This window comes from Loxodonta africana, chromosome 9 (genome assembly GCF_030014295.1).
Source record: "Loxodonta africana isolate mLoxAfr1 chromosome 9, mLoxAfr1.hap2, whole genome shotgun sequence".
Lineage (NCBI taxonomy): Eukaryota > Metazoa > Chordata > Mammalia > Proboscidea > Elephantidae > Loxodonta > Loxodonta africana.
The window spans coordinates 32,804,133-32,828,935 of NC_087350.1; the positions used below are offsets into that span (position 1 = coordinate 32,804,133).

General features: G+C 39.2%; 2 protein-coding genes across 8 annotated transcripts in view; one reads left to right on the top strand and one right to left on the bottom strand.

Moving 5' to 3' along the window:
• GNA14 (G protein subunit alpha 14) overlaps nucleotides 1-7,654 on the top strand; it is a 217,136-nt gene extending 209,482 nt beyond the window's left edge. For 3 of the 4 annotated variants that reach the window (XM_003407309.4, XM_064291208.1, XM_023544738.2), the window contains exons 5-7: nucleotides 1,912-2,041; nucleotides 4,932-5,085; nucleotides 6,390-7,650. In XM_003407309.4, the coding sequence (XP_003407357.1) occupies nucleotides 1,912-2,041; nucleotides 4,932-5,085; nucleotides 6,390-6,580 (475 nt within the window). In that variant the 3' untranslated portion in view covers nucleotides 6,581-7,650. Of the gene's footprint in view, nucleotides 1-1,911; nucleotides 2,042-4,931; nucleotides 5,086-6,389 lie in introns of all 4 variants that reach the window. The other variant, XM_010587497.3, reaches the window with a different exon arrangement.
• A 926-nt stretch (nucleotides 7,655-8,580) lies between these two features.
• Nucleotides 8,581-24,803, bottom strand: part of VPS13A (vacuolar protein sorting 13 homolog A) — a 265,017-nt gene continuing 248,794 nt past the window's right edge. For 2 of the 4 annotated variants that reach the window (XR_010322961.1, XR_010322960.1), the window contains exon 70: nucleotides 20,082-20,167. Coding sequence is in view for 2 of the 4 variants with exons in the window: in XM_064291207.1 (XP_064147277.1) it covers nucleotides 14,386-14,436; nucleotides 16,296-16,370; nucleotides 18,677-18,800; nucleotides 20,082-20,167 (336 nt within the window). In the remaining 2 variants the exon portion in view is untranslated. Of the gene's footprint in view, nucleotides 14,437-16,295; nucleotides 16,371-18,676; nucleotides 18,801-20,081; nucleotides 20,168-24,803 lie in introns of those variants that run through there. The other 2 variants (XM_064291207.1, XM_064291205.1) reach the window with 2 other exon arrangements.

Sequence of the window (24,803 nt, forward strand, 5' to 3'; positions counted from 1 at the left end):
GGGAAGTCAGGCACCAAGAAGGGTGCAGGGTCAAGAGAGAGTGAGCTTTGCCAAAACATCCTTTTATGTACTAGAGACAGGCCACACCCCCAAGGAAACTCCTTTTTCAACTGACTGGTTGCTCATATCAGATAACAAAATGGAAGAGCACATGCCAAAACCACAGAGGATCAGAGCCTAGCCAAGCTGACACATAACATAACATTAACCATTGCAATACCAGCCCCTCGATTTTCTGTATCTGTGTGAGAACATCCCAGATTTCAAGGCAGCCCCTGTGCCTGCGTGCCCATAAGTTTATCTAAACCTTTCAGAGTCAACTAGTGCTTGTAACTTCCAAAACCTCTCAGAGTCACAGGTTCCCAAGGTTTAAGGAAAACAAAAAACAAAAAACGACTTTTAAATTTTTTGTAGTCTTTCTCGAGCTTTGATGAGTGGGTTTCATATTACTTTCCAGTGTCTGGTTAACAAGTGTAACGTCCTCCATCAATGACACCTACCATCGTATAGCTCATAGTACCTCTCCCAGGGGAATCCTTCCAGGGGAAGAATTTTGATCTTTAAAATTGAGCCCCTTCTTATGGCTTCTTCAAGCCCAACCTCTTGACCATTTCCATTTTCCCTTTCCAGCTCTCTCCCTATGGCCCCCTGGGAGGTGGAGCCAGGTAGCCCTGCCATTGCAGCTTCCAGGGCAGGGCTGGATCTCTGGTTTCTTCCCAGCACCTTTCTGACGGCAGTACTGGGGATGGCCTGTGGGCCACCTAACCACTGGTCTGGTGTCTTTGGAGTTGGGCCTGTCAAAGAGGGTATTCCTTGGCAGCTTGTGGGCCATATGTAGCCCACCACTGGGTTCTCTTGGCTAGTGTTTTAAATTTTTTCTTTTGAGCCAACATTTAACGATTGGGGTGCTTCACTTAAAACATTTGACTTCTAGTTTCTCTTGAAGAGGGTCTGGTAATAGTGAGCCTGGTTTTTGTCTAGCAACACCTGGCAGCATTTGGTAGCAGCCCTCCCTTCAGATAGGGTCCCTTTCCCTCGTGCAGTTCATGCATTTCTACCTAGGGAAGGCCCCCTTGACTCATTCACATAAACTGCCTGATCCTGGGGCATTTGAACTTGTGATCTCCGGTATATGAGTTTCTGAAATCTTTCCAAAAAACCAGTTGCTGTGAAGTTGATCCCAATTCATGGCAACCCCATGTGTGTCAAGGTTAGAACTGTGCTCAGTAGGGCTCTCAATGGCTGATTTTTTGGACGTAGATTGCCAGACCTTTCTTCCTAGGCACCTCTGGTTGGACTCAAACATCCAGCCTTTCAGTTAGCATCCAAATACATTAACCATTTGTACCATCTGGGGACCCCAATCTTTCCAAAGGCACACACTAAATAAAGGCTTTGGATTTTCCTGTTGAACAGAGGGAACTTCTAGGTCTGTATGGGAAGAATGGGTGACATTAGCTAATTCAGAAAGGATGTGTGGATAAGTTAGAGTGTCCATGGAAACAACAATGGGCCCAGGGCCAGAAGAATGCTGGGCAGACCTGGAAGACTACTTGCCTTTCTGCTCCTCTCGTGCCTGGTGTACTGGACTCTCCATGGTGATTGGAGCAAAACCCAAGTGGATGCTGTATTTTCCACCTACTTTCCCCAGGCAGGTCCACCTGAGTCATCTCTGCATCTGTCTTCAACCTTCATTACATTTTGTGATTCCTTTGCCAGGAAACCTCCAGGGGTTCCCCAGTGCCTAAAGCAGTGGTGCTCAAATGTTTTAATCTCAGGGCCATTTTTCACTCTTCAAATTTATCGAGGACCTCAAAAAGCATCAATTTCCATGGTATAATGATCCATGTCCTTTCCCCCCAGAGAGTCATGTATTCCAACCTTTGAGTGATCTGTGTTTCTATTGAACAGGATGGTGGATGTTGGTGGCCAGCGATCGGAAAGACGGAAATGGATTCACTGCTTTGAAAGTGTCACTTCCATTATTTTCTTGGTTGCTTTGAGTGAATATGACCAGGTCTTGGCTGAATGTGACAATGAGGTACGCTGGATGGGGAGTTTAATTAGCTGTAGAAGACAGAGATCTATTTCCTTAGTTTCCAAGAAACCAGGCAGCTCTGGCAATAGACCCCATTCCTTAGGTGAACTGGTCTTGCTAATCAAAGTGTAAGTCCTTGAACTAGCAGCATTAGGCTTCACCTGCACAACTTGTTAGAAATGAAAACCTACTGAATCGACCCAGACCTACCGATGCCTAATCTACATTTTAACAAGATCCCAGGCAATTCAAATACACATGCAAGCAGGAGAGTCAGAGGTCTGGAACCCTGGTCCTCAAACTTGCATGCACACTGGAATTCACGGGGAACTTAAAAAAAAAAAAAAAAAAAATGGTGCCTGGGTCCAATCCCAGAGATGCTGATTAGTTAGTAGTGGGTGTGGCCTGGTCATGGGGATTTTTAGAAGCTCCCTAGGTGATTCTAACATGCTGCTAAGGTTGAAAACCACTCAAAAGCAGTGGTCTCATCCCTGGCTGCGTATTGCAATCCCTGGGGGAGCTTTTTTAAATGCCATCATTTAGACCCCACACAAGAGATTCGTATTTACTGGGTTTTGGTTGGGGGTATCCTTTCCAACCACTGCCCTCCCTCCTCCCCATGACTTTTGCACAGCCAAAGTTGAGAAACACCGTTTCTAATAAACTTTGTCTGAGAACAGGCAGCCCACCCTCCACAGGCCCATAGCCCTCCCCGATTAGGTCCTTACTGCCAATGTTCCTGGGTGCCACAGTTTGTACTCGACAACTAACCTAAAGGTTGGCACAACTGTGGAAGAAAAGGTCTGGTGATCCGTTTCTGTAAAGATTACAGCCAAGAAAACCCTATGGGGCAGCTCTACCATGTAACACATGGGGTCACCATGAGTCAGAATTGACTCAATGGCACCTAACAAGAACAATTACTTGCAAACGGGGAGTGGTGCCAGATGCTTGGAGATGTTCTGGGGGCCACCCGAGTTTGCATCTCCCTTCACTTCCCCTGGGAGGGATTCCCTCAGGGCAGCTCTGACATCCATCCCAGTGGTCCTCTCAGGGTGCCCTGCAGAGCTGCCATAGTGTGGCTGGGTAGAACGCCTTAGCCTGGATCTGCCTGGAAAGTGAAGAGACCATCACAGCCACTTGTTTGACAGGTTGGGACATTTTCTGTGGGGGATAGCAGTGTCCTGCCCGTCGTCTTTTCCCCCAAACTTGCACAAGATCTCTTGACTTTTATAAACATGTCTCTTGTTTCCAGGGCATGAAAGTAAATCAGTAAAAGGCTCTGTCCAGGATCAGGCAGTAATTGCGAGCACATTGTACCTCGTATTTCTTGAGAGCAGACTTTCCTCTGAGGAGCACAGCTACACTGGCTCATTGGTGAAGGATTAGCTCATTGGCTTGTGTCACTGTACAAAGAACAGATATCTTCGCTGCTGCCCAGCTGTTCCAAGTGAGGAGATTTTTAAGAAACAAAGGCATCTAATTATCAATATGAAAAATTAGCTCCAAATTCATCTCAGGAATTACTCTGTGACGTTCCTCAGGAAACTCAAAAGATTAGTCAGACGCACAAGGGACCAATACCTCAGCCTGATAGGCTTAGGGATTAAACAGTTTCTCCCCTCAAAAAAATCACAAGGTATTTAGCGAAAAATTAAGCGGCTAGCGTTCCAGACTTTTCCCTCCTGGTTGTAGGTAAGTGTTAGATCCACTCACCGGCTGTACAGAAATTGTGTTTTCACATATTGTATGTAATTCCTCGGAGAGCGTTATTGATAAGGTTATAATAAACTGTAAAGAAGTTTTAAAAACAAGGCAGTTAGAGTGAGGGCTTACCTCTCTGGTAATAAAATCTGAATCTTAATCCTGAAAATGTATGGAGAGGCAGAATGAGCCGGGGAGGGGGGTGTGTGGGAGAGTAGGGAAATTTATGTAGGAAATTTGTGTAGGGGTCTGCTGAGCTTGGAAATACTTAGGACTAGAACAGCTGACACAGTGGGCTCAAACATAGCAATGACTGTGAGGATGGCACAGGACTGGGCAGTGTTTCGTTCTGTTGTACATGGAGTCACTATGAGTCAGAAATGACTAGACAGCACCTAACAACAACAACAGAACAATTATTGTCACCAGATGAGATTTTTATGTGTCCTGTCTGCTCTTCACAAATTAGGAGCGTATACTATTTCCTTGCCAATGTCTCATGCTCTACGTAGCCTTCACCAAGACTGACTACTGTATGAGCTTGGGAAAGCTGTAAATTTTCTGAACAATAGTATGCTCATCCACAGAAATGGGGACACTCTTCTCTGGCACAGCTTGCCTGCCTTACGTGCCTGGAAAGCATGGCACAGAGAGGGACTCGGTAGCATTAGTCCCCATCCTTGCCAGTGGCGGGCACTCACTGCTGGAGTTGGCTTCCTGCCTCTCATCATCCCCGGACTCCTCATGTGTGGTCTGGAAGCCCACACCCCATGAAAGTGGGTCTCTCAGATCTGAAGCTTCCAACTCTCCCTCTTGATAATCCCCCAAATTACGTGACACAGAAAACTCTTGCCAGATGTGGGTTCAGACCTTCTTTTTCCAAGTTACACAAAAGCTTTTCTCCTTTCCCTGCACACTGGTTTTGGGCTAGAGGGAGAGGGGATCTGTAGAGACCCAGGAGGCAGTAGGTGGGCGTAATTCATGAGAGGGTGGGGATGGGGAGGAAACAGAAGCAGGAGGCCTGGGGTCCCTGGCCCCCTCATGCCTACCAGCTTCTGCACGGACAGAGACACAGAGACTGCAGCTGGGTGAGAGAGGAACAGATAGATGGAACTGCCGATCTGGCATATTGCTTCCAATGTACCGCTCTTCTTTCTAGTTTTTTCTGTGTCTCTTATTTCTCCTTTAGAACCGCATGGAAGAGAGCAAAGCCTTATTTAAAACCATTATCACCTACCCCTGGTTTCTGAACTCATCTGTGATTTTGTTCTTAAACAAGAAGGATCTTCTGGAAGAGAAAATCATGTACTCTCATCTAATTAGCTATTTCCCAGAATACACAGGTAAGTAGGTATTCACCTTGGGGATGATATTTCTGTCCTCCCTGGCATCAGTCTGAAGTTCTTGACACGGCTCACAAGGGCCTTGGTGACCTGCCTCTAAGAGCCCCTCTCACCATTCTCTGCTGTGCACTGAAGCTCCAGCTGTTCCACACCATTTGTGTTTTTGTCTCAGCACTGCCACACATGCCTCTCCCAATGTCTGGAATACACTTGCCAGCTCCTTTTGCTAACTCCAAGAGCCAGCTCAGGCATCTCCTTTGGGAAGCACATCTGACCCTCTATTTGGCGTTCTGTGCCTCCTTTGTGCTGGGCTGACCTGCTCTCGCTTGGCTTTAGCACGCTGTATGATACTGTCTCCCCTCATGAGCTGCTCCTTGAGAGCAGAGATTTGTCTCCGCAGTCCCAGCACCAGTCAGAGTGCCTGGCACTTCTTGAGTGTATGTTGAAGGGTGGCGTCTCCTTTACCAGACACAGGGCAGATGTTGAAGTTCTTTATATGCATAACTTAACCGAGGCAGGAGAGTTGATGCCCTAATGAACCACATAGGCATTGTAGTAGGGACCCCTAAGCTTTAAAATAGACTTGAGTACCTAATAATGTTAGTTCTAGCATTCCTCCCTTTTACTTCCGCTAGCCTGCTTCTATCTGTGTGAATTAAGGGTGTGTTCTCTTCAAAAGTGGTCCAAATCAGAAAATTAAATTGGGTCACTATTTTTAAAGAAATCATTTTAAAGCACAATTTTCAAGTACCAGTGGACACTTAAAAATACTATTGTATGAATTCATAATGAGGTACAATAAAAATAATGCCCCAGGCAAACTCTCCCCTAGAAATAAGATAGGTCAAGGAAGGATCCCAAATGAGAACAAACCAAAATGCCAAACCCGTTGCTGCGAAGTAGATCCTGACTCACAGCGACCCTAAAGCAGAGAGGAGAACTGCCCCACAGGGTTCCCAAGCTGTAATCTTTGCAGGAGCAGACTACCTCATCTTTCTACCCCAGAGTGGCTGGTGGGTTCGAACTGCCGACCACAGTAACCATTGCCAGAGCCACTGCCATCAAGTCGATTCTGACTCATAGCATCCCTATAGGGTAGAGTAGAACCGCCCCTGTAGGGTTTCCAAGGAGCAGCTGGTGGATTCGAACTGCCAGCCTTTTTGGTTAACAGCTGAGCTCTTAACCACTGCACCACCAGGGCTCCTTCAAATGAGTATAAACATACATTAAACATAATTCTTGGGAGGACACTGTGGTAAGTCAGTTTCTTTCTTCTTTATTCCTCTAATTGAACTCGTGACTAGGACCAAAGCAAGACGTCAAAGCTGCCAGAGACTTTATCCTGAAGCTTTATCAAGATCAGAATCCCGACAAAGAGAAAGTCATATATTCCCACTTCACGTGTGCCACAGATACAGAGAACATCCGCTTTGTGTTTGCTGCCGTTAAAGACACAATTCTACAACTGAACCTGAGGGAATTCAACCTAGTGTAAAAGCTGCTGCCCACTCCTCCATCACCGAATACATGATTTAGAAGCTTCTCTTGTTTATTTGCAAATGCTCTGACATCACCTGACCCAGCCCACTGTGCCAGACGCCAAGGGTGTCGCGCAGGACGGAGGACAGAGATGGGCTATGCAGCTTGGAAGAGATTTGAGTTTACCAAAACCTTTTTTAAAGCCTTTATTCTCAAATTGTTCTTCTAGTTCTTTTTCTGACTTTTGGCTGTAAATTTCTGTGTTATTTTTGAATTTGATATTTTATAGAATTTTAAAAAGCCACTGTGATTTACTTTAAGTGTGTTTAATAATAACCATTAAAAATCATGTAACAGCTTTTACTCAGAAGGGCCCATTAATTTACAGATCATGCCTTAAGACCACTAATTAACTTGGGTGACTTTTTTTTTTTTTAAAGAATATTAATGGGTTGAAGCTTTTTATTAAATTTTGCAAATTAGAGACATTCTGAATTGAGTTTTTCTCTCCTAATGCTAAAGTATGACTTCTTTAACATGCTACCAAAGATTTTTTTTAAAAACATTTTTGTGTTAACTTTCTAAGCTAAATTAATGAATATATCAGTACATCTTAGTTTTGACGTGATTTTATCATCATGAAGCCAACATTCACATATGGTAGATGGGCTCTAGATTGCATATACATTATATTGGTGAAAATGTATATATATATATTCCAATGTATATGACCAGGTCTTGGTAAACTTGTGAAACGGCTAAAAGTCCAAATTGTTTAATGAATGTTATGTAACCCCTGCTACCATTCTGATGGCCATCACAGATTTGTTATGTTTGAACTATGCTGTGCTTTTCTGAGAAGGTTAAGAATATACCATTGTATTAGCACTGAAATATCTTGTGTTTCTTTGAGCTCACAGTTAATTGATGGTTCTGCTCCTAAGATCAAATGCTGTGACCTAAACAGTTAATAAATCAGGAACTTTCCTAAATTTTCTTCCTTGAGGCAAGTCCATATTCATCATCATGTCTGGTTAGTAGCTGGTTCTACAAAGCAGAGGCAGAATCCCCTGAAAAGTACAGAGTGGTTCAAACTAAAGGCTCAAGATGGTTTTGTGTCTGTGTTTTAAGCGGTGCACACATATACATACTTGTGTGTGTGTGTGTGCACATACCACTTAAGAGCGTTCTCAAATCAGTGTACAGAATGTACCTGGGCTGGTCACATGTTATGGAACAACGTGTCAGCATTCCTACAGCTGCACTGTGCCTTCATGTCAGCCAGTCAGTGGACTACTGTCAGGTCCTCATTCTACTGGAATAATTTCAAGTGTGAAACTATTAAAAGACAGGAATTCCACTTACATGTAGTGATTCTAACATAGCAACATTAAGCTTTAAAAACTAATCCTCATTCAGAAGATGAGTGCAAGAGCACCAGTATTGTCAAAGTTGACACATTGATGGTAACATTTATCTGGGATAGTAAAGGTCTGGGGATTGCCAAGACGGTTTCACACAAAAGAACGAAGAAATGGGGGACTAGCTCTTCAGGATATCTAGAAACATAACAAACAGTAACAACAGAAAGAAACACCCTTTCTGCCCCAATGGGCTAGATTTTGAGCTGGTTCTGACTAGCCAATTCGCATATGAAAAAGGGCTCAAACTTTATCAGTAATCAGAGACATTAAACAATATGGAATTTTGTGTTTTATCACAGCGCTTTTCTAGTAGTATTGCACTATTTTTATTTTTAATTTATCTCAGGCTGACACTTAAAGGCATACAAGAAAATGATGGTTTTTAATCACCTCTAGTTGTTTTTTTTTTAGTTGTAGGGGAAACCCTGGTGGCGTAGTGGTTAAGTGCTACAGCTGCTAACCAAGAAGTCAGCAGTTCGAATCCACCAGGCGCTCCTTGGAAACTCTATCGGGCAGTTCTACTCTGTCCTATAGGGTCGCTATTGAGTCAGAATCAACTCGACGGCAGTGGGTTTGGTTTTTTTGATTAGTTGTCGGAGGGCTGTCAAATAAATCATTAACAAAAGTGGTAATAATAAAGTGTTCTCTTAAGTCACAGAAAGGCTGAACTCTCCATATCAAAGATTAATTACCTCTGCCACTACTGATTCTGCAAGTATGGAGCTTCTCCCCAGAGTCCCTCTTTCAAAATCTACTCATTACTTCCTGAGGAAAGGATTCGTTTGCTGTTTTCTGAGATTGACAGGCACACTCTTGGTGCTTAAGAATTCAGTAAGTATTGCCAGTCAAGTTTTCAGTGAGCAATGATCACGTTGGGCTGGAATGCTGTCAGCTTTGACTGAAAATCAGGTCTTTGGCCAATCTGTTAGTTATCCACATTTAGTAAGGCCAACAAAAGGGCAGTTTTAGATAGGCGAGGGAAGGCTGATTCTATCCAATAACTAAAGAAGAGGCAGACTGAAGATCAGAAATCTTTATTCGACTCAATTTATTTGAAAAAGGTATACATGATTAAACTGGGAAGTCATCGTACCAAGCAATCGAAATCTACGAATACCTAGAAATAATTATCATTATTTAGAGAAAAGTTATTAGTGAGAATGGCCAACCAATTTTCAGAAAAAAAAAAAAAAAAAGACTAAGGTCAGTTTCAAAAGGAAGAACTTTACTGTAAACTTTATAAATGATTTTATCGAAATACACAAAAGGAAGGCAGAGACAGTGTTAATAGGCAACTGGGCCAGGGGCCCACCTAAGAGGTTTAAGAAACCTAAAAGTAATGCAGAAATAGATACTTAAAAAACTCATTACCATCACCAGAGATTGTCTTTACACCAAAGAATAAGCATTCCAAAGAAGCACAAGGCTATCTGATTAATACAAAAATTAGTAAGAGAAAGTGTTTTTAAAGTGCACATTCCCTGAAAAATTCATTTTTGTATGTAATACACACAGTCATACACAGAGATGCTCCTTTTTAGAAGTCCGTAACAATCTAGCTGACCTTGCAATAAGTCCCAGATACGATTTCTAATATAGTTCGTGAGTGTGGGTGTAAAACTACTAAGAACATTTCAGTGTAATCCAGGCTATACTTAAGTGTTTTTCAGCCCAAGGATTGGGAACTTTTGAGTAACAAATGGAACACTGACAGTCTGATGGCTTAACCAAGAAACGCTGGGGTCTCACAACATGTTAAGTACACTTCTGGTTGCTATGGTTTTTTATTGTACCACCCTCACGGGGTTTCTTGTTACAAGGACTTCGTTAGTGAAGGGACACAATAATTAAGTTATCAGAGCAATAATAAATGAGTGGTAACAGACACAAGAATTTTCGGGTTAACAGTTGGATGTCTATCATTGCAGGTGTTATAGTACAAATTAAATAATAGGTATTTGTATAAATTAATAAAAACTTAAAAAATACACTCATACCAACCTATAAAAAATGAAGTTACATTTCCTGGGTAGCCCTTTTGGGCAACTAGAATTATCAATTTTTCTGAAAACACCAGAATGTTTTTATTTTAAAAAGTACAACTAATCCATAATCCTAAAATAAATTTCTTTTCATGAGACATGAAACTATTTTAAAAAGAGGAAATAAAGTGAAAAAAGGTTTCAACTCAAGAGAATGAGGTCTGTGACAGAATAGGAAGGATCCATATCTATCTTCTTAGTGAACGTGCTAGCCTGCTTTTAGGACAGGCCTAAAACAAACACTACTGTAGATGAATTGTGGCAGAAAGAAAAGAAGCTATGCGAAAAAGTTTGCACTGGTAACAGTAGTAGTCAATGAATGAAAATACAGACTACTAGAATCATAAAATTTTAACTGATTAATGTTAACCTAATTAACATTAGTAGTGAGGAGCTTATAAAGTATATATCCAAGGATTCAGCAGGAGGTTGCATGGGTCCCCTTTTATTCTGTGATACTGAATAGCACCAAAATCAGATTTACTAAACTTTGTACTGAATCCTGCATAAGGAATGCAGGTTATGTAAATTTTCTGTGTGGATCTTAATGAGGAATTTCAATTATTTTCAGCTCCACTGTGGTGACATTTGTATAGCACTCCCCAGAGAATGACTGTTTTGGCCCTTCATATATAAAGTCCCCATTTTTAAGGCTTCTGCCACCTGTGTGGTGAATCAGCCAAAAGGTGGTGGTGTTGGTGTTAGGTGCCATCGAGTTGGTTCCGACTCACAGCGACCCTATGCACACAGAAGGAAACACTGCCTGGTCCTGCGCCTTCCTCACAATTGTTGTTAACGCTTGAGCCCACTATTGCAGCCACTGTATCAATCTATCTTGTTGAGGGTCTTCCTCTTTTTCACTGACCCTCTACTTTACCAAGCATGATGTCATTATATATGCTACCCAAAAGGTAAATGGAGAAAATTCAACCTACTCAAAAGGAGAGCTTCTGCCCAATCCTAGGAAAATCCTTAGCAGAAAGGGGTTGACATACACCAAATTAAAGGATTTCCTGTGGCCTTTTGGGGGAAGCATTTGTGAATCTAATTTTTCTATGCTTTTTCTGATCCTACTGAATCATATGAGGCTATCTGATAAACACCAGGAAAGGAAAACATTTTATAAACCAAAATAGAAGTATCCTATCTTCTCACGCTAAAGAAAAAGGCAATGCTGACAATCTGAGCACTGCCTGAGTTGTGGATCTGCTGCTCCTTATCCAAGTTCAGGCCCTGAACAAGGGCAACCGATGACTGAATAGCTAAAGTGAAGAAAATCTAGCACTCAGTTAGTCTTTTTATTTTTTTACCAGCCAGAGATAGGACACCTCTCTGCAGGGTGTTTCTGAGATGAGCTGGGTGCACAGAGACTCACTGGGATATCACTGCAACTACTAACAGAAATAATAAGGGAGGGAACTCTCTCTGCAGGGTGTTTCTGAGATGAGCTGGGTGCACAGAGACTCACTGGGATATCACTGCAACTACCAACAGAAATAGGGAGGGAACTATGATAGAAAAGACAACATTTACGTTTAAGGGAATTTTATTTATTTGGAGGCCACAGGACAGTTTGGGGATGATTAGGATTATGGAAGAGGAAAGGGCAAGGAAGGACTGTCTATGGGTAGTAACAGTTACTTAGAGACCAGGACACAACATAGCTGTGCCAAACTGAGCCTGGGAACAAGTCGAGGGTCCCACTAAAACTAGGGAAGAAGCAGTCAATATATACACTATACTCTTTTGCAAGGTGATAGGAAGCCATTGAAGAAGTATGCACGCTCTTTGGCTCAGAGTATTCTGAAAATATGAAGAAATCACAAACTTCTTTTTGTACCAGAAATGAAAGATGCCATTTTTAATGATCATGGTTTTGTGGAAGAGAGCTGGCAGAGAACAGACACACTCTGCCCTGGACTTCACATAATAATCACGGACCAGAATTGAAGATGTACTGGAATTAAGAGCCTGGGGCTATAGCAAATAATATATATAGAGAAAGGACACAACACTCAGGACCTCATTCTACAGCAACTTCCAAAAGACTAACAGAAGCTTAAAGTTCTTAAGCAGACAGCCATTAATCGTAGCTAAATGTAATTCATGGCAGTTAGTTTTCAAATACTGTAAGATTCTGGACTCTGAAACATTGAAGAAAAATGGGTCAGACACATAGCTGTACATTGTAAAATGCTAAACTAAGAAGACTGACTTATCTAGTGACCTGATACTACTGATGTTCTTAGTTTTGCGTTTAGATGAAGACGACCTTCTAAAATAAGTGATAAATAAACTATCACTCTTGAAATTGTGGCTCTTTCTACTCTGGAAACAGTAAGTGCTGGGGAAGCGTTGGCAGGTAAATGACTGATAAAGGAAGAATGAAAAGGGAGGGTTCTAGGTTCTCATTGAAAAGGAACAGGAAGGGCAGGCACACTGGTTTTGCATGTGTACCAGTTACACAATCCGCTCCTGCTGGCCTCTGGAGGCTACTGGAAGAGTTTCTATGCTTACTCTTTTAGGCTTTTTCCCTTTGTCATTGGACATCCATGGAGTTATGGATTTGTACCTTTTTTGAGAATGCTGAAATCATAGACCTGGAGTAGGTAATGAGGTACTTGGCTAATGGCATTGAATGGAACTTCTGTAAAGCAACATCTCAGACGAGGACAATCTGAAACAAGCTTTCTGACTTCCTCTATTCTTAGGTTTCATTCTGACATATACAAAATTGGAGGAGCTCAGCAATAGAGAAAATGTATTTTACTTTGAACAAAGATAATCATGGAGACACACATTGTCATGTGGTTTGGAATTTGTCATCTCTTGATTCAATTCATGTTCAGCAAAGAAAAAAACATTCTGGGGGAAAATATTGATAATAAACATATTTTTTATGTAGTAGTAAACAATAGTATATAGTAGGCAAGATTTGACCAGGAAATACTACGGTTCCAGTCTGGCATGCTGTTTATTTTAGCTTTTACAACAAAGCAAGGGTTTAAGGAGCCTGAGGAGATTCTCACAACCATTGACTATACAGAGCCCTCAATTCCAAAAACAATTCATAATCATTTGGCGGCACATAGAACATGCATCAAATACCGTGTATTATTCAATAAATAAGACACTTCAACACTTTCTTCGTAGTTCACAAACACATATTCATCCCCTCTGACCTGAAAAAGTCTATTAATATTCAGGCCCAAAGACCTTGGACAAAAATCAAGAAAAAACTCTGTGGCCTTATTTCTACTAATGCGCAGCCCATTATTTTCGCTCTACATCGAGAAGAGGGATTCCCACTTGAATAATTCCCACTTGAATAAATGCAGAGAAAGCAAGCCAGAAATTCTCAAGTCTAGTGCTAACAGGACGGGCCACTGGATCATATTTTAAGGTACCTCTACTTGTGAGTGGAGCTGTTTGTCTTGTCCTGGCATAGCTCATTGTATTTAAGATGCTGGAAATTTTGTTTATTTCATACTACCAATGAATGGAAAGTCAGTATTGTTAAAGCTTCAAGAATTTTCCTTTGAAAGTAGCAGTCTATTAAAAATACGACTCAGGTGGAACAAGTACAACCCACGGAGTTGGCTCCAGGAAGTACTTCTAAGGCTCCAAAGTTCTGAGAAGGGTTTTCCCTTTTGAGTATGATCCTCATTTCTTTAAGCCTTTCTTAAGATGAGGGATGGAGGAATATTCAATGTATTTCGCATTATATAAAAAAGAGATTGTTTCTCTTAGTCATGCTATGCATTTTAAGTATAACTCAGACCTATCTATCATTAAAAAATAAGGAAAATAATACCAAACTGTTTGGCAGTAATTGGAACTTCATGTTTCTGAAGAAACCGCCACCAAAGTTTTCTTGACACCAGTGAGGCAATGTTTGATTTGATCATTTACCTATCACTTACTCAGGCAGTTTGAAGTCAGCATAATAGAAGTGAAAACGTGAAGCAGGAGCATTAAACACTGCCATGTGAAGATTAACTTTGGGTGACCTCTCCACCATTATAGAGAATCACCTGGAGCAAATATTTAAGATTCATTAAAAAAAAATATGTTTCTTCTTTTACAAAAGAATTATAATTCTAACCAGATACATGATTCAAGTGAGAAAACCCAATGGATTCCCAAAGAGTTGAAATATATTTTAATCACATAGCTGTATAACCTGATTCTAATTGACTTTTTTTTTTTAACATCTAATATACAGGGTATTTGAAACTACTTCTATACAATGCCTCCCAAACAGAGTTTGGAGTGGGTAACCAAAAAGGCTTTGGAAGGTAAAACCTGGAAGCTGTAATGATTTATTGCTGTGTGTCTTCAGCCAGTTTTCTCCATCAGGGGCTTGGGGAAGGTTCTCTTGCTTCTTCTAGCTTTGTGAGGATCCACTGTTGTGGGAGAAATAAACCAACATTTTTACTTCAGTAAACCTGCAATGAGACTTAAAATGTGACAAATGGAAATCCAAAAGTTGGCTTTCCAGTTTCACTAAATGTATACCAACTACTTAACCAATACACAAAATTCTTCTTGCACGAGTGATCACTAACTCACTTAAATGGCCAGGTGGCTCACGACCATGGTGCTGCATGCAGCTGAACAGCGGCAATAATGTTTTTCTAAGGTTTTTTTTCTTGGTTGTTTGTCTTCAGAATGAGAAGAATAAAATAAGCCATCATGAAAGAAGAGGGTATTTGGCAGCCGGAATGAATAACTGTGGCACAGTATGAGAATTATCTTTATAAAATTTCTTCTAACCTGTGTCAATTCTGAATCACAAAGCCTCCAAAGCATAGAAGGACACAGCAATGTTCTTGAGCATTTAAGTTTAAGTTCTCATGATATACTTTCTATTCTAAAAGGACTTGAAATCACACAAATAAAATGCAAATGTAATGCAAACCTTTCTACTGATAACGTGTATCATTATTAGGTCCATATGACAGATACAAGCCTTGGAGGTTATTTCCATTATAAAAAAGCTTTAGCAGAGACATTTGTACCTCTTCAACTTAAGAAGAACCCAGTGAAGTAGGCACAGGATAAGGAGAGAAAGAGAACGGAGCTCTGTAGCTTTCTCTGGATATTGCCGGCAGATCAGAAGAGGTGATAAAAACAAACATTCAGAGACACCGTCACCTGGTGACAAGGACTCAGTGGAAAATTGACCATAGAGAAACTGGAATAGGTGGTAATGCCCCTCAACATCATAAAGATGATGGCCTAAAAATCACGCTGTCATCCTGCCCCAGTCTGTCTCCCTGTTTCAGGTGATGTGCATATTGAGGCTCTAGCCTGTTTATTCCTCTTTCTGTGTAACTCTTCCCCCTTTCAGTTTTCTACTGTTAGTATGCCAGTGTTGCCTTATATCACAATGTCTAGATAGAAAACTGCACAGCACATGCTAATGGGTCTAAGGTATGTGTGTGTGGGCTGGAGAGGTCCCTGGTTTGGGATCCAGAGGTGACAAGTTCACTGGTAAACAGTCATACTCAGGTCAATGTAGAGAGCAGTAAAAGGGAAGCTGGGTGTCTGTTCCAAGCCTGGCAGGAGGCCCAGGGTTCAAGTAAAGGAGAAATGTGTTCTCATTATAAGTTACACAGATACAGCGAGTACAATTCAGAGAACCAGGAATAGGGTCTTAGTTGTGATCATGAGATCAGATAGTCAGTTTGTAGTGTTCATTTTCATGACAGTGGACATTTTTGTAGTTGTCATAATCCCTAAAGCATGCATAGTGCTTTTCAGTTCACATTATTACCACTTTGAATAAGTGACTTCCCCAGGGTCCTATCATCAAGACAGAAAGAACCAGCATTCAAACATAGATTTTTCTGACTCCAGGCTTGGCTCCCTTTGCCCTGAGCCATGCTATGTGTTTGTTTTGTTTTAATCACTCCTAACTATGCAGGAGAGAAGGCAACAATTTGGGCTGTCCTTTTCCTGCTGGGCAACAAGTTGACACTATAATGAAATAATTTATTTTGTTTGTTGGCTTTTTAAAAGGTACTACAGTTAGGCTTTAAAATACGATGGCACAATTTGATTTAAATCTGAATTAAATCTAGTGAAAAACAGCTTTGGGAAAATATTATCTAGTTACATATACAAAAACTGCCCAAACAAACAAACACAATTAAAAAACTTCTGAAACAAAACTTGTTAATGCCTTTTAAAAATAGTCCAATTACATGGGTTTGAACTGAGAAACTTTTATCTGTTTAAGTAAAAGATTCATTATATTTACCCTAGCATCCTCTGGGGTCTTGAAATTAATAATTTTCCCAAACTCTTTGGCATGGAATACAGACTTCACCCGTTCCTACAAACAACAAAATATGTAACTTCATTAAAAACAAAATCCAGTTGTAGAAATCAAAAAGAAATGCCAAACGATTTTAAAAATCTGTCCTTAAGGCATCCAAATCACAAACCTGGAAAAGCCAAGAATGAGAAACCAAGAATCAAACTCGTGGAGAAAAAAATAAAAGACTCAATTTTAACTTTACTGCTTTATCACTAAACCTAGGTTAAAAAGCTTAAGGTGAGATTTCAACTGCTGAAACCATAAAGGGCTGGCACAAATGACAGGGGAGAAATCTGGGTGCAGTGCCACTGTTTTTCCTCTCCAAATAGCTTCTCATTCTTGATCTCACCATGGAATCATGACTGAGTCTAGCTCAAAAATAACACACAATGCGGGTGTTTGTGTGTACACATTCATCCAGATAGACAAATCAAGATGGGTCCTAGGTCCTAGGTGATTGTCCTCTGCTTTTTACGTTCCTTGGCATTCTGTTCAGTATTTGTGGGGGAGAACAGTCTAACTGTGGGTATTAAGTACCTGAGGAACAAATAGAAGTGATATATTGAGGAAGAGGGTGGTATTTACTTCTATAACTATAGGTAGGGTCATAGTAGAAACAAGGTGGAGGTTATATTAGCCTAATAAATTTGTAACTAATTCAAATATCCATGAAACGTAGAACCTAAAAGATTCTTCTATGAATAAAAAAAGGATGATTGCTGATACAGGTCTCAGAAAACACGGAAGGGAAAAAATAAAGGGGGCGGGGTGTGAAAAAAGGCAGAAAAGCATTTAACCTAGAGCAGAGCCGCTATCTATCATTTCATATATAGCCACAGGACCTTTTATTTTCTGAGTGAACTAGAGAAATTCTCAATGGGTAAGTTGGTCTAAGATCCTCAAGAGCTAGCATCCAATCTTCTCAGGAGTGGCCCCGTGAGTGTTAAGATTTCTTCTGGTAATAACTTCTTGATTCTTCTTTGGGTAACTGTTTCCCACCTTCTCTCACTCCAAGTATTTCAGATGAAGCTGACCTCTCCTTCTTGCACTAGGGTATGACCCTCACCTGGCCAACTGGCTCATTCCATCCCCGTGGCCAAAGTGGCTGGCTCAGGAATGGGTATTACCAAAAGTGGTCCAGTGACCCAGTGAGAAGCTTTCCCTCTGTTGAGCTAGTAGGATATAAGTCTGGAACTTTCGCTGGCTCTCCTGTCACCACAGGACACCCTGCCTGAGAATGAAATCGACATAGAAGAAAGCGGAACCTAGAGGTGAGAATGGGGTGGAGGGGGATGAGAATGAGGGAGAAAAGGAAGCGAGGAAGAACAATGGCTAATGGTATCATTTGAGCATATCTAAGCTATAAGATGGGAAACCCTGGGAGCGTAATGGTTAAGTGCTATGGCTGCGAACCAAAGGGTCGGCAGTTCGAATCTGCCAGGCGCTCCTTGCAAACTCTCAGGGGCAGTTCTACTCTGTCCTATAGGGTCACTATAAGCTATAAGATATAGGCTTAGAATTTTTAGTTACATGAGTCAATAATGTCCCTCAAAACCAAAAAGAAAAACAAAAAATGGAGTTTACTTGGGCTGGGTCATGTATAACAAAAATATGTCTGACTAATACAGCCAGTGTCAAAGTGGTCCTGAACACAGGTATCTGGTCAAATACCTGTAGATGCCAAATATGTTATTACTATATTTCTTTGTATCACTGTATTCTTTGTACCTAGCAACATTCACTACATCTTGTACTGGATACTAATTCTCTGTTGTTTCATCAAATAAGTAGCAATTCACATTCAAGTAGCAGCTACTATACAAGTTGCTAGTAATCAAAGAAGAGTGAGAAATGGTAACTGCCTTCAAGAAAATTATAATCAAAGTGGGAAGATATATAGCTATAAAAAGAAAAAGAACTCTCAACAATTGGCTTTTGAGAGAGAACTAACTCTTCAAGTGTCCTTCAGCTCAATTTTCAGGGAAAAGCATTCTGTGGAGGACATGCTGCAGATTCTGAGGTTTACAATGCTTATCTCATTTCAGTGCCTTGGACAGCACTGGAAAAGGTGGGGTTCTCTTAATGAATATAAAATGAGGGCCCAGGAATGTGACTGTCAGTGTAACAGAACAGAAAGGAGCATATTTTTTCTTGGCATGACTTTGTTTTTGTTAAGCCTGAGTATGAGCAGGTATTATGGAAAACCATGTTAAGACAAAGCAACATCTACAGAGAGGTAGAAAAGTTACAAAAGTAAAGAGGACTATTTCAATGTGCTATCCTTCAGCTCCAAGTTTTCAAAAAAAATCTGTTTCACATACCTTGGCCTCAATACGTAACCTTCTCCCATGAACAATGAATGGCTCTTTGGTAAACTCATCAAAACTGTACTGCCACTCACATGTAAGCTGTCCAAATGTCCCTTTGGTTACAAATAATACACCTCTGCAAAAATAAACAAAGAAACTGAAAACAGAATCCACTTACAAACTGAGGCATTTATACCCAATGGCAGAATCCACATTCTTTACAAATACACATGGAACATTCACCAAGGTACATTATTTTCTGGATACTAAAACAGACTTAAACAAATCTTAAAAGACCAAAATCATATATATCTTACTGGTATTAAATTAGAAATTGTAACAAAAGGATAACAAGAGTATTTTCAAATGCTTGGAAATTAACATATTTCTAAATAATGCATAAAGGAGCTCTGGTGGCACAGTGGTTAAGTGCTTGGTTGTAACCAAAAGGTCAGCAGTGTGTACCCCACCAGTCACTCTGAGGGGCAGATGTAGCAGTCTGCTTCTGTAAAGATTACAGCCTTGGAAACCGCATGGGGCAGTTCTCCCCTGTCCTATATAGTGTCACTATGAGTCGGAACCAACTTGACAACAATGGGTTTGGTTTTGGTTTTAAAGAATGCCTGGGTCAAAGTGCAAAGAAAATTAGAACATATTTTAAACTAAGTGAAAACAAAGATATAACAAAATTTGTGGGATCAGCTAAAACAAAATTTAGAGGGAAATTTATAGCATAAAATGCTTATATTAGAAAAACTGAAGCATTTATAAAGTCAAACATATAAAGTACTTTTTAAGAAACGAGAAATTTAAAGAACAAATTACAGCCATTTAAAAATTAAAGAAAGAAAAATTTCCGTATGTTGGCATGGGATAATCTCTAAGATACGTTGCTGTTAGGGGCCATGGAGTCTATTTCGACTCATAGCAACCCCACGTGGTAGAGCAGAACTGCCCCACAAGGTTTTCCTGGCTATAATGTTTACGAAAGCAGACCACCAGGTCTTTCTCCTGAGGAGTCACTGGCTAGCCGCTGATCACTTAACCATTTGCATCAGCAGGACTCCTTTTGAAATTGTGTGCTTCTTCAGAGAGAGGAATGGTGTTAGTCTCCCCTTGAAAGAATAGCTCTATGGGGATTTCTGTACCTGTGCGAGCTGGCTGAAACTAATGCTAAAATGTTTAACTTATAATCATGTCTGTGCACGTCTATGTGTTTCTCTGTATGCATACACAGGCTAAACGTGTGTTTATGTAAGTGTTAAGATCAAATCTGTAGGGTGAGAAGACCAGAGTTAGCAGGAATAAGTGTAACTATCAGGGAACAAAATGTGAGTAACAACTGCTTAATCTCACAGTAGCTGTCAATTAACCCCTTATCGATTACATTTGGAAAAGATGAATAAAAGTAAGTTACCTTTTAGTTATCATTAACATATCTGTTTTATTGATCATGACATGGGTAAAATATTTATATTTTGCAAATCTTCCATTTTCCATGACCTACAAAAAAATGAGAGAAAAAAACAAATCGATAATATTCCTACTTTAATGCAGTAATGCCTTACAGTCCTCTAAAAACCATTTCTTGATGAAGGCAAGTCATTAACATATTTATACAGTAAATACACATATACCACCAGAAAACTGAATTAAAATATTCACAAACACATTGCTGTCTCCTTTTTTAAGCATCTACTTTCACTGCTGTAGTCAAAACTATTCTATTGCGGCCACGTGGCAATCTTTAATGCTAGATTTTTAGAAGGTAACTATTATCTAACGTTTAAATTGAACCTACTGAGATTACTGTTAAACTATTATATTCACTTTAATATGGAAAATATATTAGCGTTTGATCACATCTATTCTAAAACATATATAAACATGAATACGTATTTAAACATATGTATCATGATAATTTTTTTTGGTTGTATCATGATAATTACTATTAGCCCCTGCCTTGTCTCTTCTGTGGAAATTTCCTATCTACTGTACAAACATGACTTTCTTTGCTAATCTCACAAGTCTTTCATAAATAAGGAGCAGAGTTTCTGGACAAATAGGGAACCCAGGGTCTACTGAGCTGATGTAACAGTCTTTGAGTTTATTGTCAAGATTACTGCAACATTGTCTATCCATAAGATTGCCTATCGACTGCTCTTTGCTCCAGAAAATTTACAAATAATCATAGGAACAAAACAGACTTGGCATTTTTATTCTCTTCTTAATAGCACTTGCTCTGAGGATGAAGTTAATTTGGTTATCTAAAATACAGAGTTAAGAAAAAAAAAAAAAAAAAACCTGTTGCCGTTGAGTCGATCCCAACTCATAGTGACCCTATAGGACAGAGTAGAACTGCCCCATAGCGGCTGATGGATTTCAACTGCCGACCATTTGGTTAGCAGCCATAGTACTTAACCACTGCACCACCAGGGCTCCAAAATACAGAGTAGGCTAAACTAATAATTTCTTAAAAGGTAAGCAATGTAATTGTGACTACGATCCCTCAAGAAATGGTATATTAAGAATTTAGCAAAAATGTTAGGAATCTTGAAGAAATTCCAAAAAAGAATAAGGACATAAAGACTGTAGAAAACTCTGTTCCGTGAGACTATCAAAACGCCAAAATTATTTAGCTTAGAAGAAGACTAAGAAGTGGCCTCATAATAATTTTGGTATAGAAGGCTGATAGAACAGTTTTCATTTCTACTCACAACAGAAGTAAAATTTAAAAACAAAAAAGCAAAACTAAAACAGCAAGATAAGGTATACGGATTAATTGCATGAAAGAATTTTCTAACTACAAAGATTATAAAATATTGAGAAAACAGTCTCTTTACTATTTACCATCTGTTAAGTAGGGCAAGTAAACACAAATACATTGAATTATAAATGAAAAAGGGACATAACCACAGATCCCCAGGAATTTAGCAATTATTGTTAATTTATAAAACTATACAAATGAATTTTAAAAAATAAATGGATCATATTTGAAAAGAATATAAATTATTAAAAGAAAGAAGCATCAAATACTTGAGAGGGAGAGTATAAATTTTTTGCAGATGATAGTATATCTGGAAAACCCAAGTACACAAAACCCAGTAACTTTATAAACACGGTAATAAAGTGAAAAGTGGGGAAATAAAATCCTATTTACATTAGTAATAAAAAAGTGAACATTTATGCATAAGCTTAACAAATCGTACAGAATTTATGTGACTAAAGTTATAACACTATTGAGGCGAATAAAATAGATTCCATGTCTTGTTCTTAAATATAAAAATTCATTATTATTTTCCTGCTATTTTTACCTTTATATATATATACACACATATTCAACATGATGCCAAGGTTTTTTTTTTTTTTTTTGTGGGGGGAAGTAGTGATTTGACAAAATGATACTAAAATTTATTTAGAAAAATAAACGTGAAAATATCTAAGTCAATTATGAAAGGAGAATGAGAAGAACTACCCAAATACACATTTTATAGTAACAAAATGGTTTGATGCCGATGGAAGTTTTATATAGAAAGAATACAGATTTCAGAAACTGGTCAAAATGCTGTAGGAATATATAAAACCCTATATCCAAATATAGGAACTAAGGAAATCTCGACAGCATTTCAAACTGTGGCTAACAGCATGTACTACCAAATAAATAATGTTTCAGCTGGCTAAAGGGGGATCCTTACTTTTTTCTTTACATGAAATTAATTCCACAAGGATCAATAACTTAAGTACTTAAATGCAACTATAAAAGCACTGGAAAAACTAAACATTTCAATAATCTTGTAGTGGGAAAGGCCTAAACTTAACACAAAGTTCATAAAACATAATGCAAAAAAACTGCCAAGTACATAGAAATTAAACACTACTGAATGGCAAAACAATAAGTAAACAGAAATAAAGCATAATAACAAGACAAAAATCAAAGGATGAATTGGGAAAACATTTAGTAAATACAGAATAGAGAACTGTAGCAATACAAATAATCTAATAGAAGAAAAATGAGTAAACCAATACGAAAATGTATAAAGGATACAAACAAGGACTTCAACAAAAAACAAAGACCAAAATCTGACCAATAAACGTATTGGGAAATATTCAATTTAACTCAAAATCGATTAAAAGTAAGTAACCCTTTTGGATCAACCATTCCAATGCTAGCATTTATCTTATGCAAAAGTATGCCAAGATGTAATATAAGAATTCGCATGGTAATACTGTGCTAAAAGAAAAATCTCTAAATGTGCATTAGTAACGGACTGGTTAAATGAATTGTGATATAGCCATGTAATGGAACATTATCAAATCACGAAAAAGAAAGAGGCACATCTGTGCATACTGACCAAAAAAGATGTTCAACATATATTAAGGAAAAATTCACAGATCAGCATTTACGGAGAGAAGAAACACATACATATCCACACATTTATATGTGCACAGGAAATTTCTGGAAGAGTACACACCAAACCGTTAACAATGCTTACCTCTTAGCTTGGGAAGGGTAATGGTGCAGTGAGAATGAAGCTTTTATTTTTTTAACTTTACATCCTTTTATTCTGTTTTGGCATTTTGGTATTTGAAATTAGCTGGCAAATGATTTATTCTCTTTAGTCCTATATAGCCAAACTTGTAAATCAAGCATACAATTGTTGATCTCAAGAACACCAAAACTACCAAAAGTCAAGGTCTATTACCCTGTGAATAGATCATAACCTTCAAATAATTTAAAAGCTATGGTCCAACTCCAAGTATTTATCTTCTATTCCAAATACAAAGTTCGGGTTTTGCAGTTGAGTCTGCCTTTCCTCACTTTCCACTTTGAAGACCCAGCTTAAATCTAGTCTGTGCAGGTAAGTAATTAAGCTAACTTCAATAGTCACAATAGCCTGTGATATAAATAAAAGCTAAATAATTTCCTCCCTCCTTCCCCCCGCCCCCCCAAAAAAAAATCCATGCAATGCTTTCTGGAGTCCATCAAACACCTTAAATGCAACATCTGAAAGATGAACAGACATTATGCTCATAGCATTCTGCTTTGAAACATATAATAAATGGTGTCCTTTGTTTTCAGAGTAGATATACCTGAATAAACATCTTTCAAGAATAATTCCCTAGAGAGCAACATTTTAGTCATCAATGTCTATTACAAACATGTGAACATGCAGTAAGAACAACCTTATAAGCAGAGGCTTGAACTCTGGAAATAAATCCACAGGAATATGGGAGAGAATGTTATAGTGCACCAGCCCTGATCATCTTCCATCACGTTGAAAAGTCTCAGAATGTCACCCTTTTGGTCATAATTTGGTGCCTAATTATTTAACTTCATAAACGTATTATGTACAAAGCATTATACTTTTCAAAGCATTGTTACACGTTATTTCAGAAAAAAAGAGGAACAGAATTTTAGGCCTGAAAGGGATGTTACAGTTCATCCAAGCCAATCTCTTCTTTTACACATAAAGAAACCAAGGATTGGTAAGTGTCTTATCCGTCTAGTCTTCACAGTAATACTGTGTAATTTTGCTTTGGGTCATACTGTCAGCTGCAAAACTAGGCTCAGAAAATTGGTCTGTTTACTTCTAGTTTCAGTGCTTTTTCCCCTATACGATGATGTCACTTATGGTGTCACTCACATTTCCCCCATGGTGCCACTAATGTCTCCTGTATCACTGGATGCTGGTAGTTACTGGGGCAGGTTACTAAGGCAACTCAGGCCAGCTGAAACTTTTAAGGTCCAAGTATCCAAATAGTTTAGTGTCAATATCCTATATCCCTCCTTTCCAAACAGATGTTAGGTACAAATGTTTCTGCTAAAATAATTTGACATACCCTTTAAAATTAATGGAGAATTACCAAAATCAGGGCTAGGAATTAACTATGTAAGGCTTTTACATAAGGGCCAAGATTTGGCTGAAATACCAAGGGATTAACAATAGCAGTGCTGTAGACATGTTAGCCTCATTTACACGCTTCAGAGGGCTGAAGAGAAGCAATTTTGCTGCATTCATTACAAGTATGTATGAATCACCTATCACCGTGTGAGGTCTTTCTAAAAGACACAACGGAACACAAAGGAAACTGCACTCATTGTACATAATTGCCAAAATCTATTTTTTTTTTTATAGGT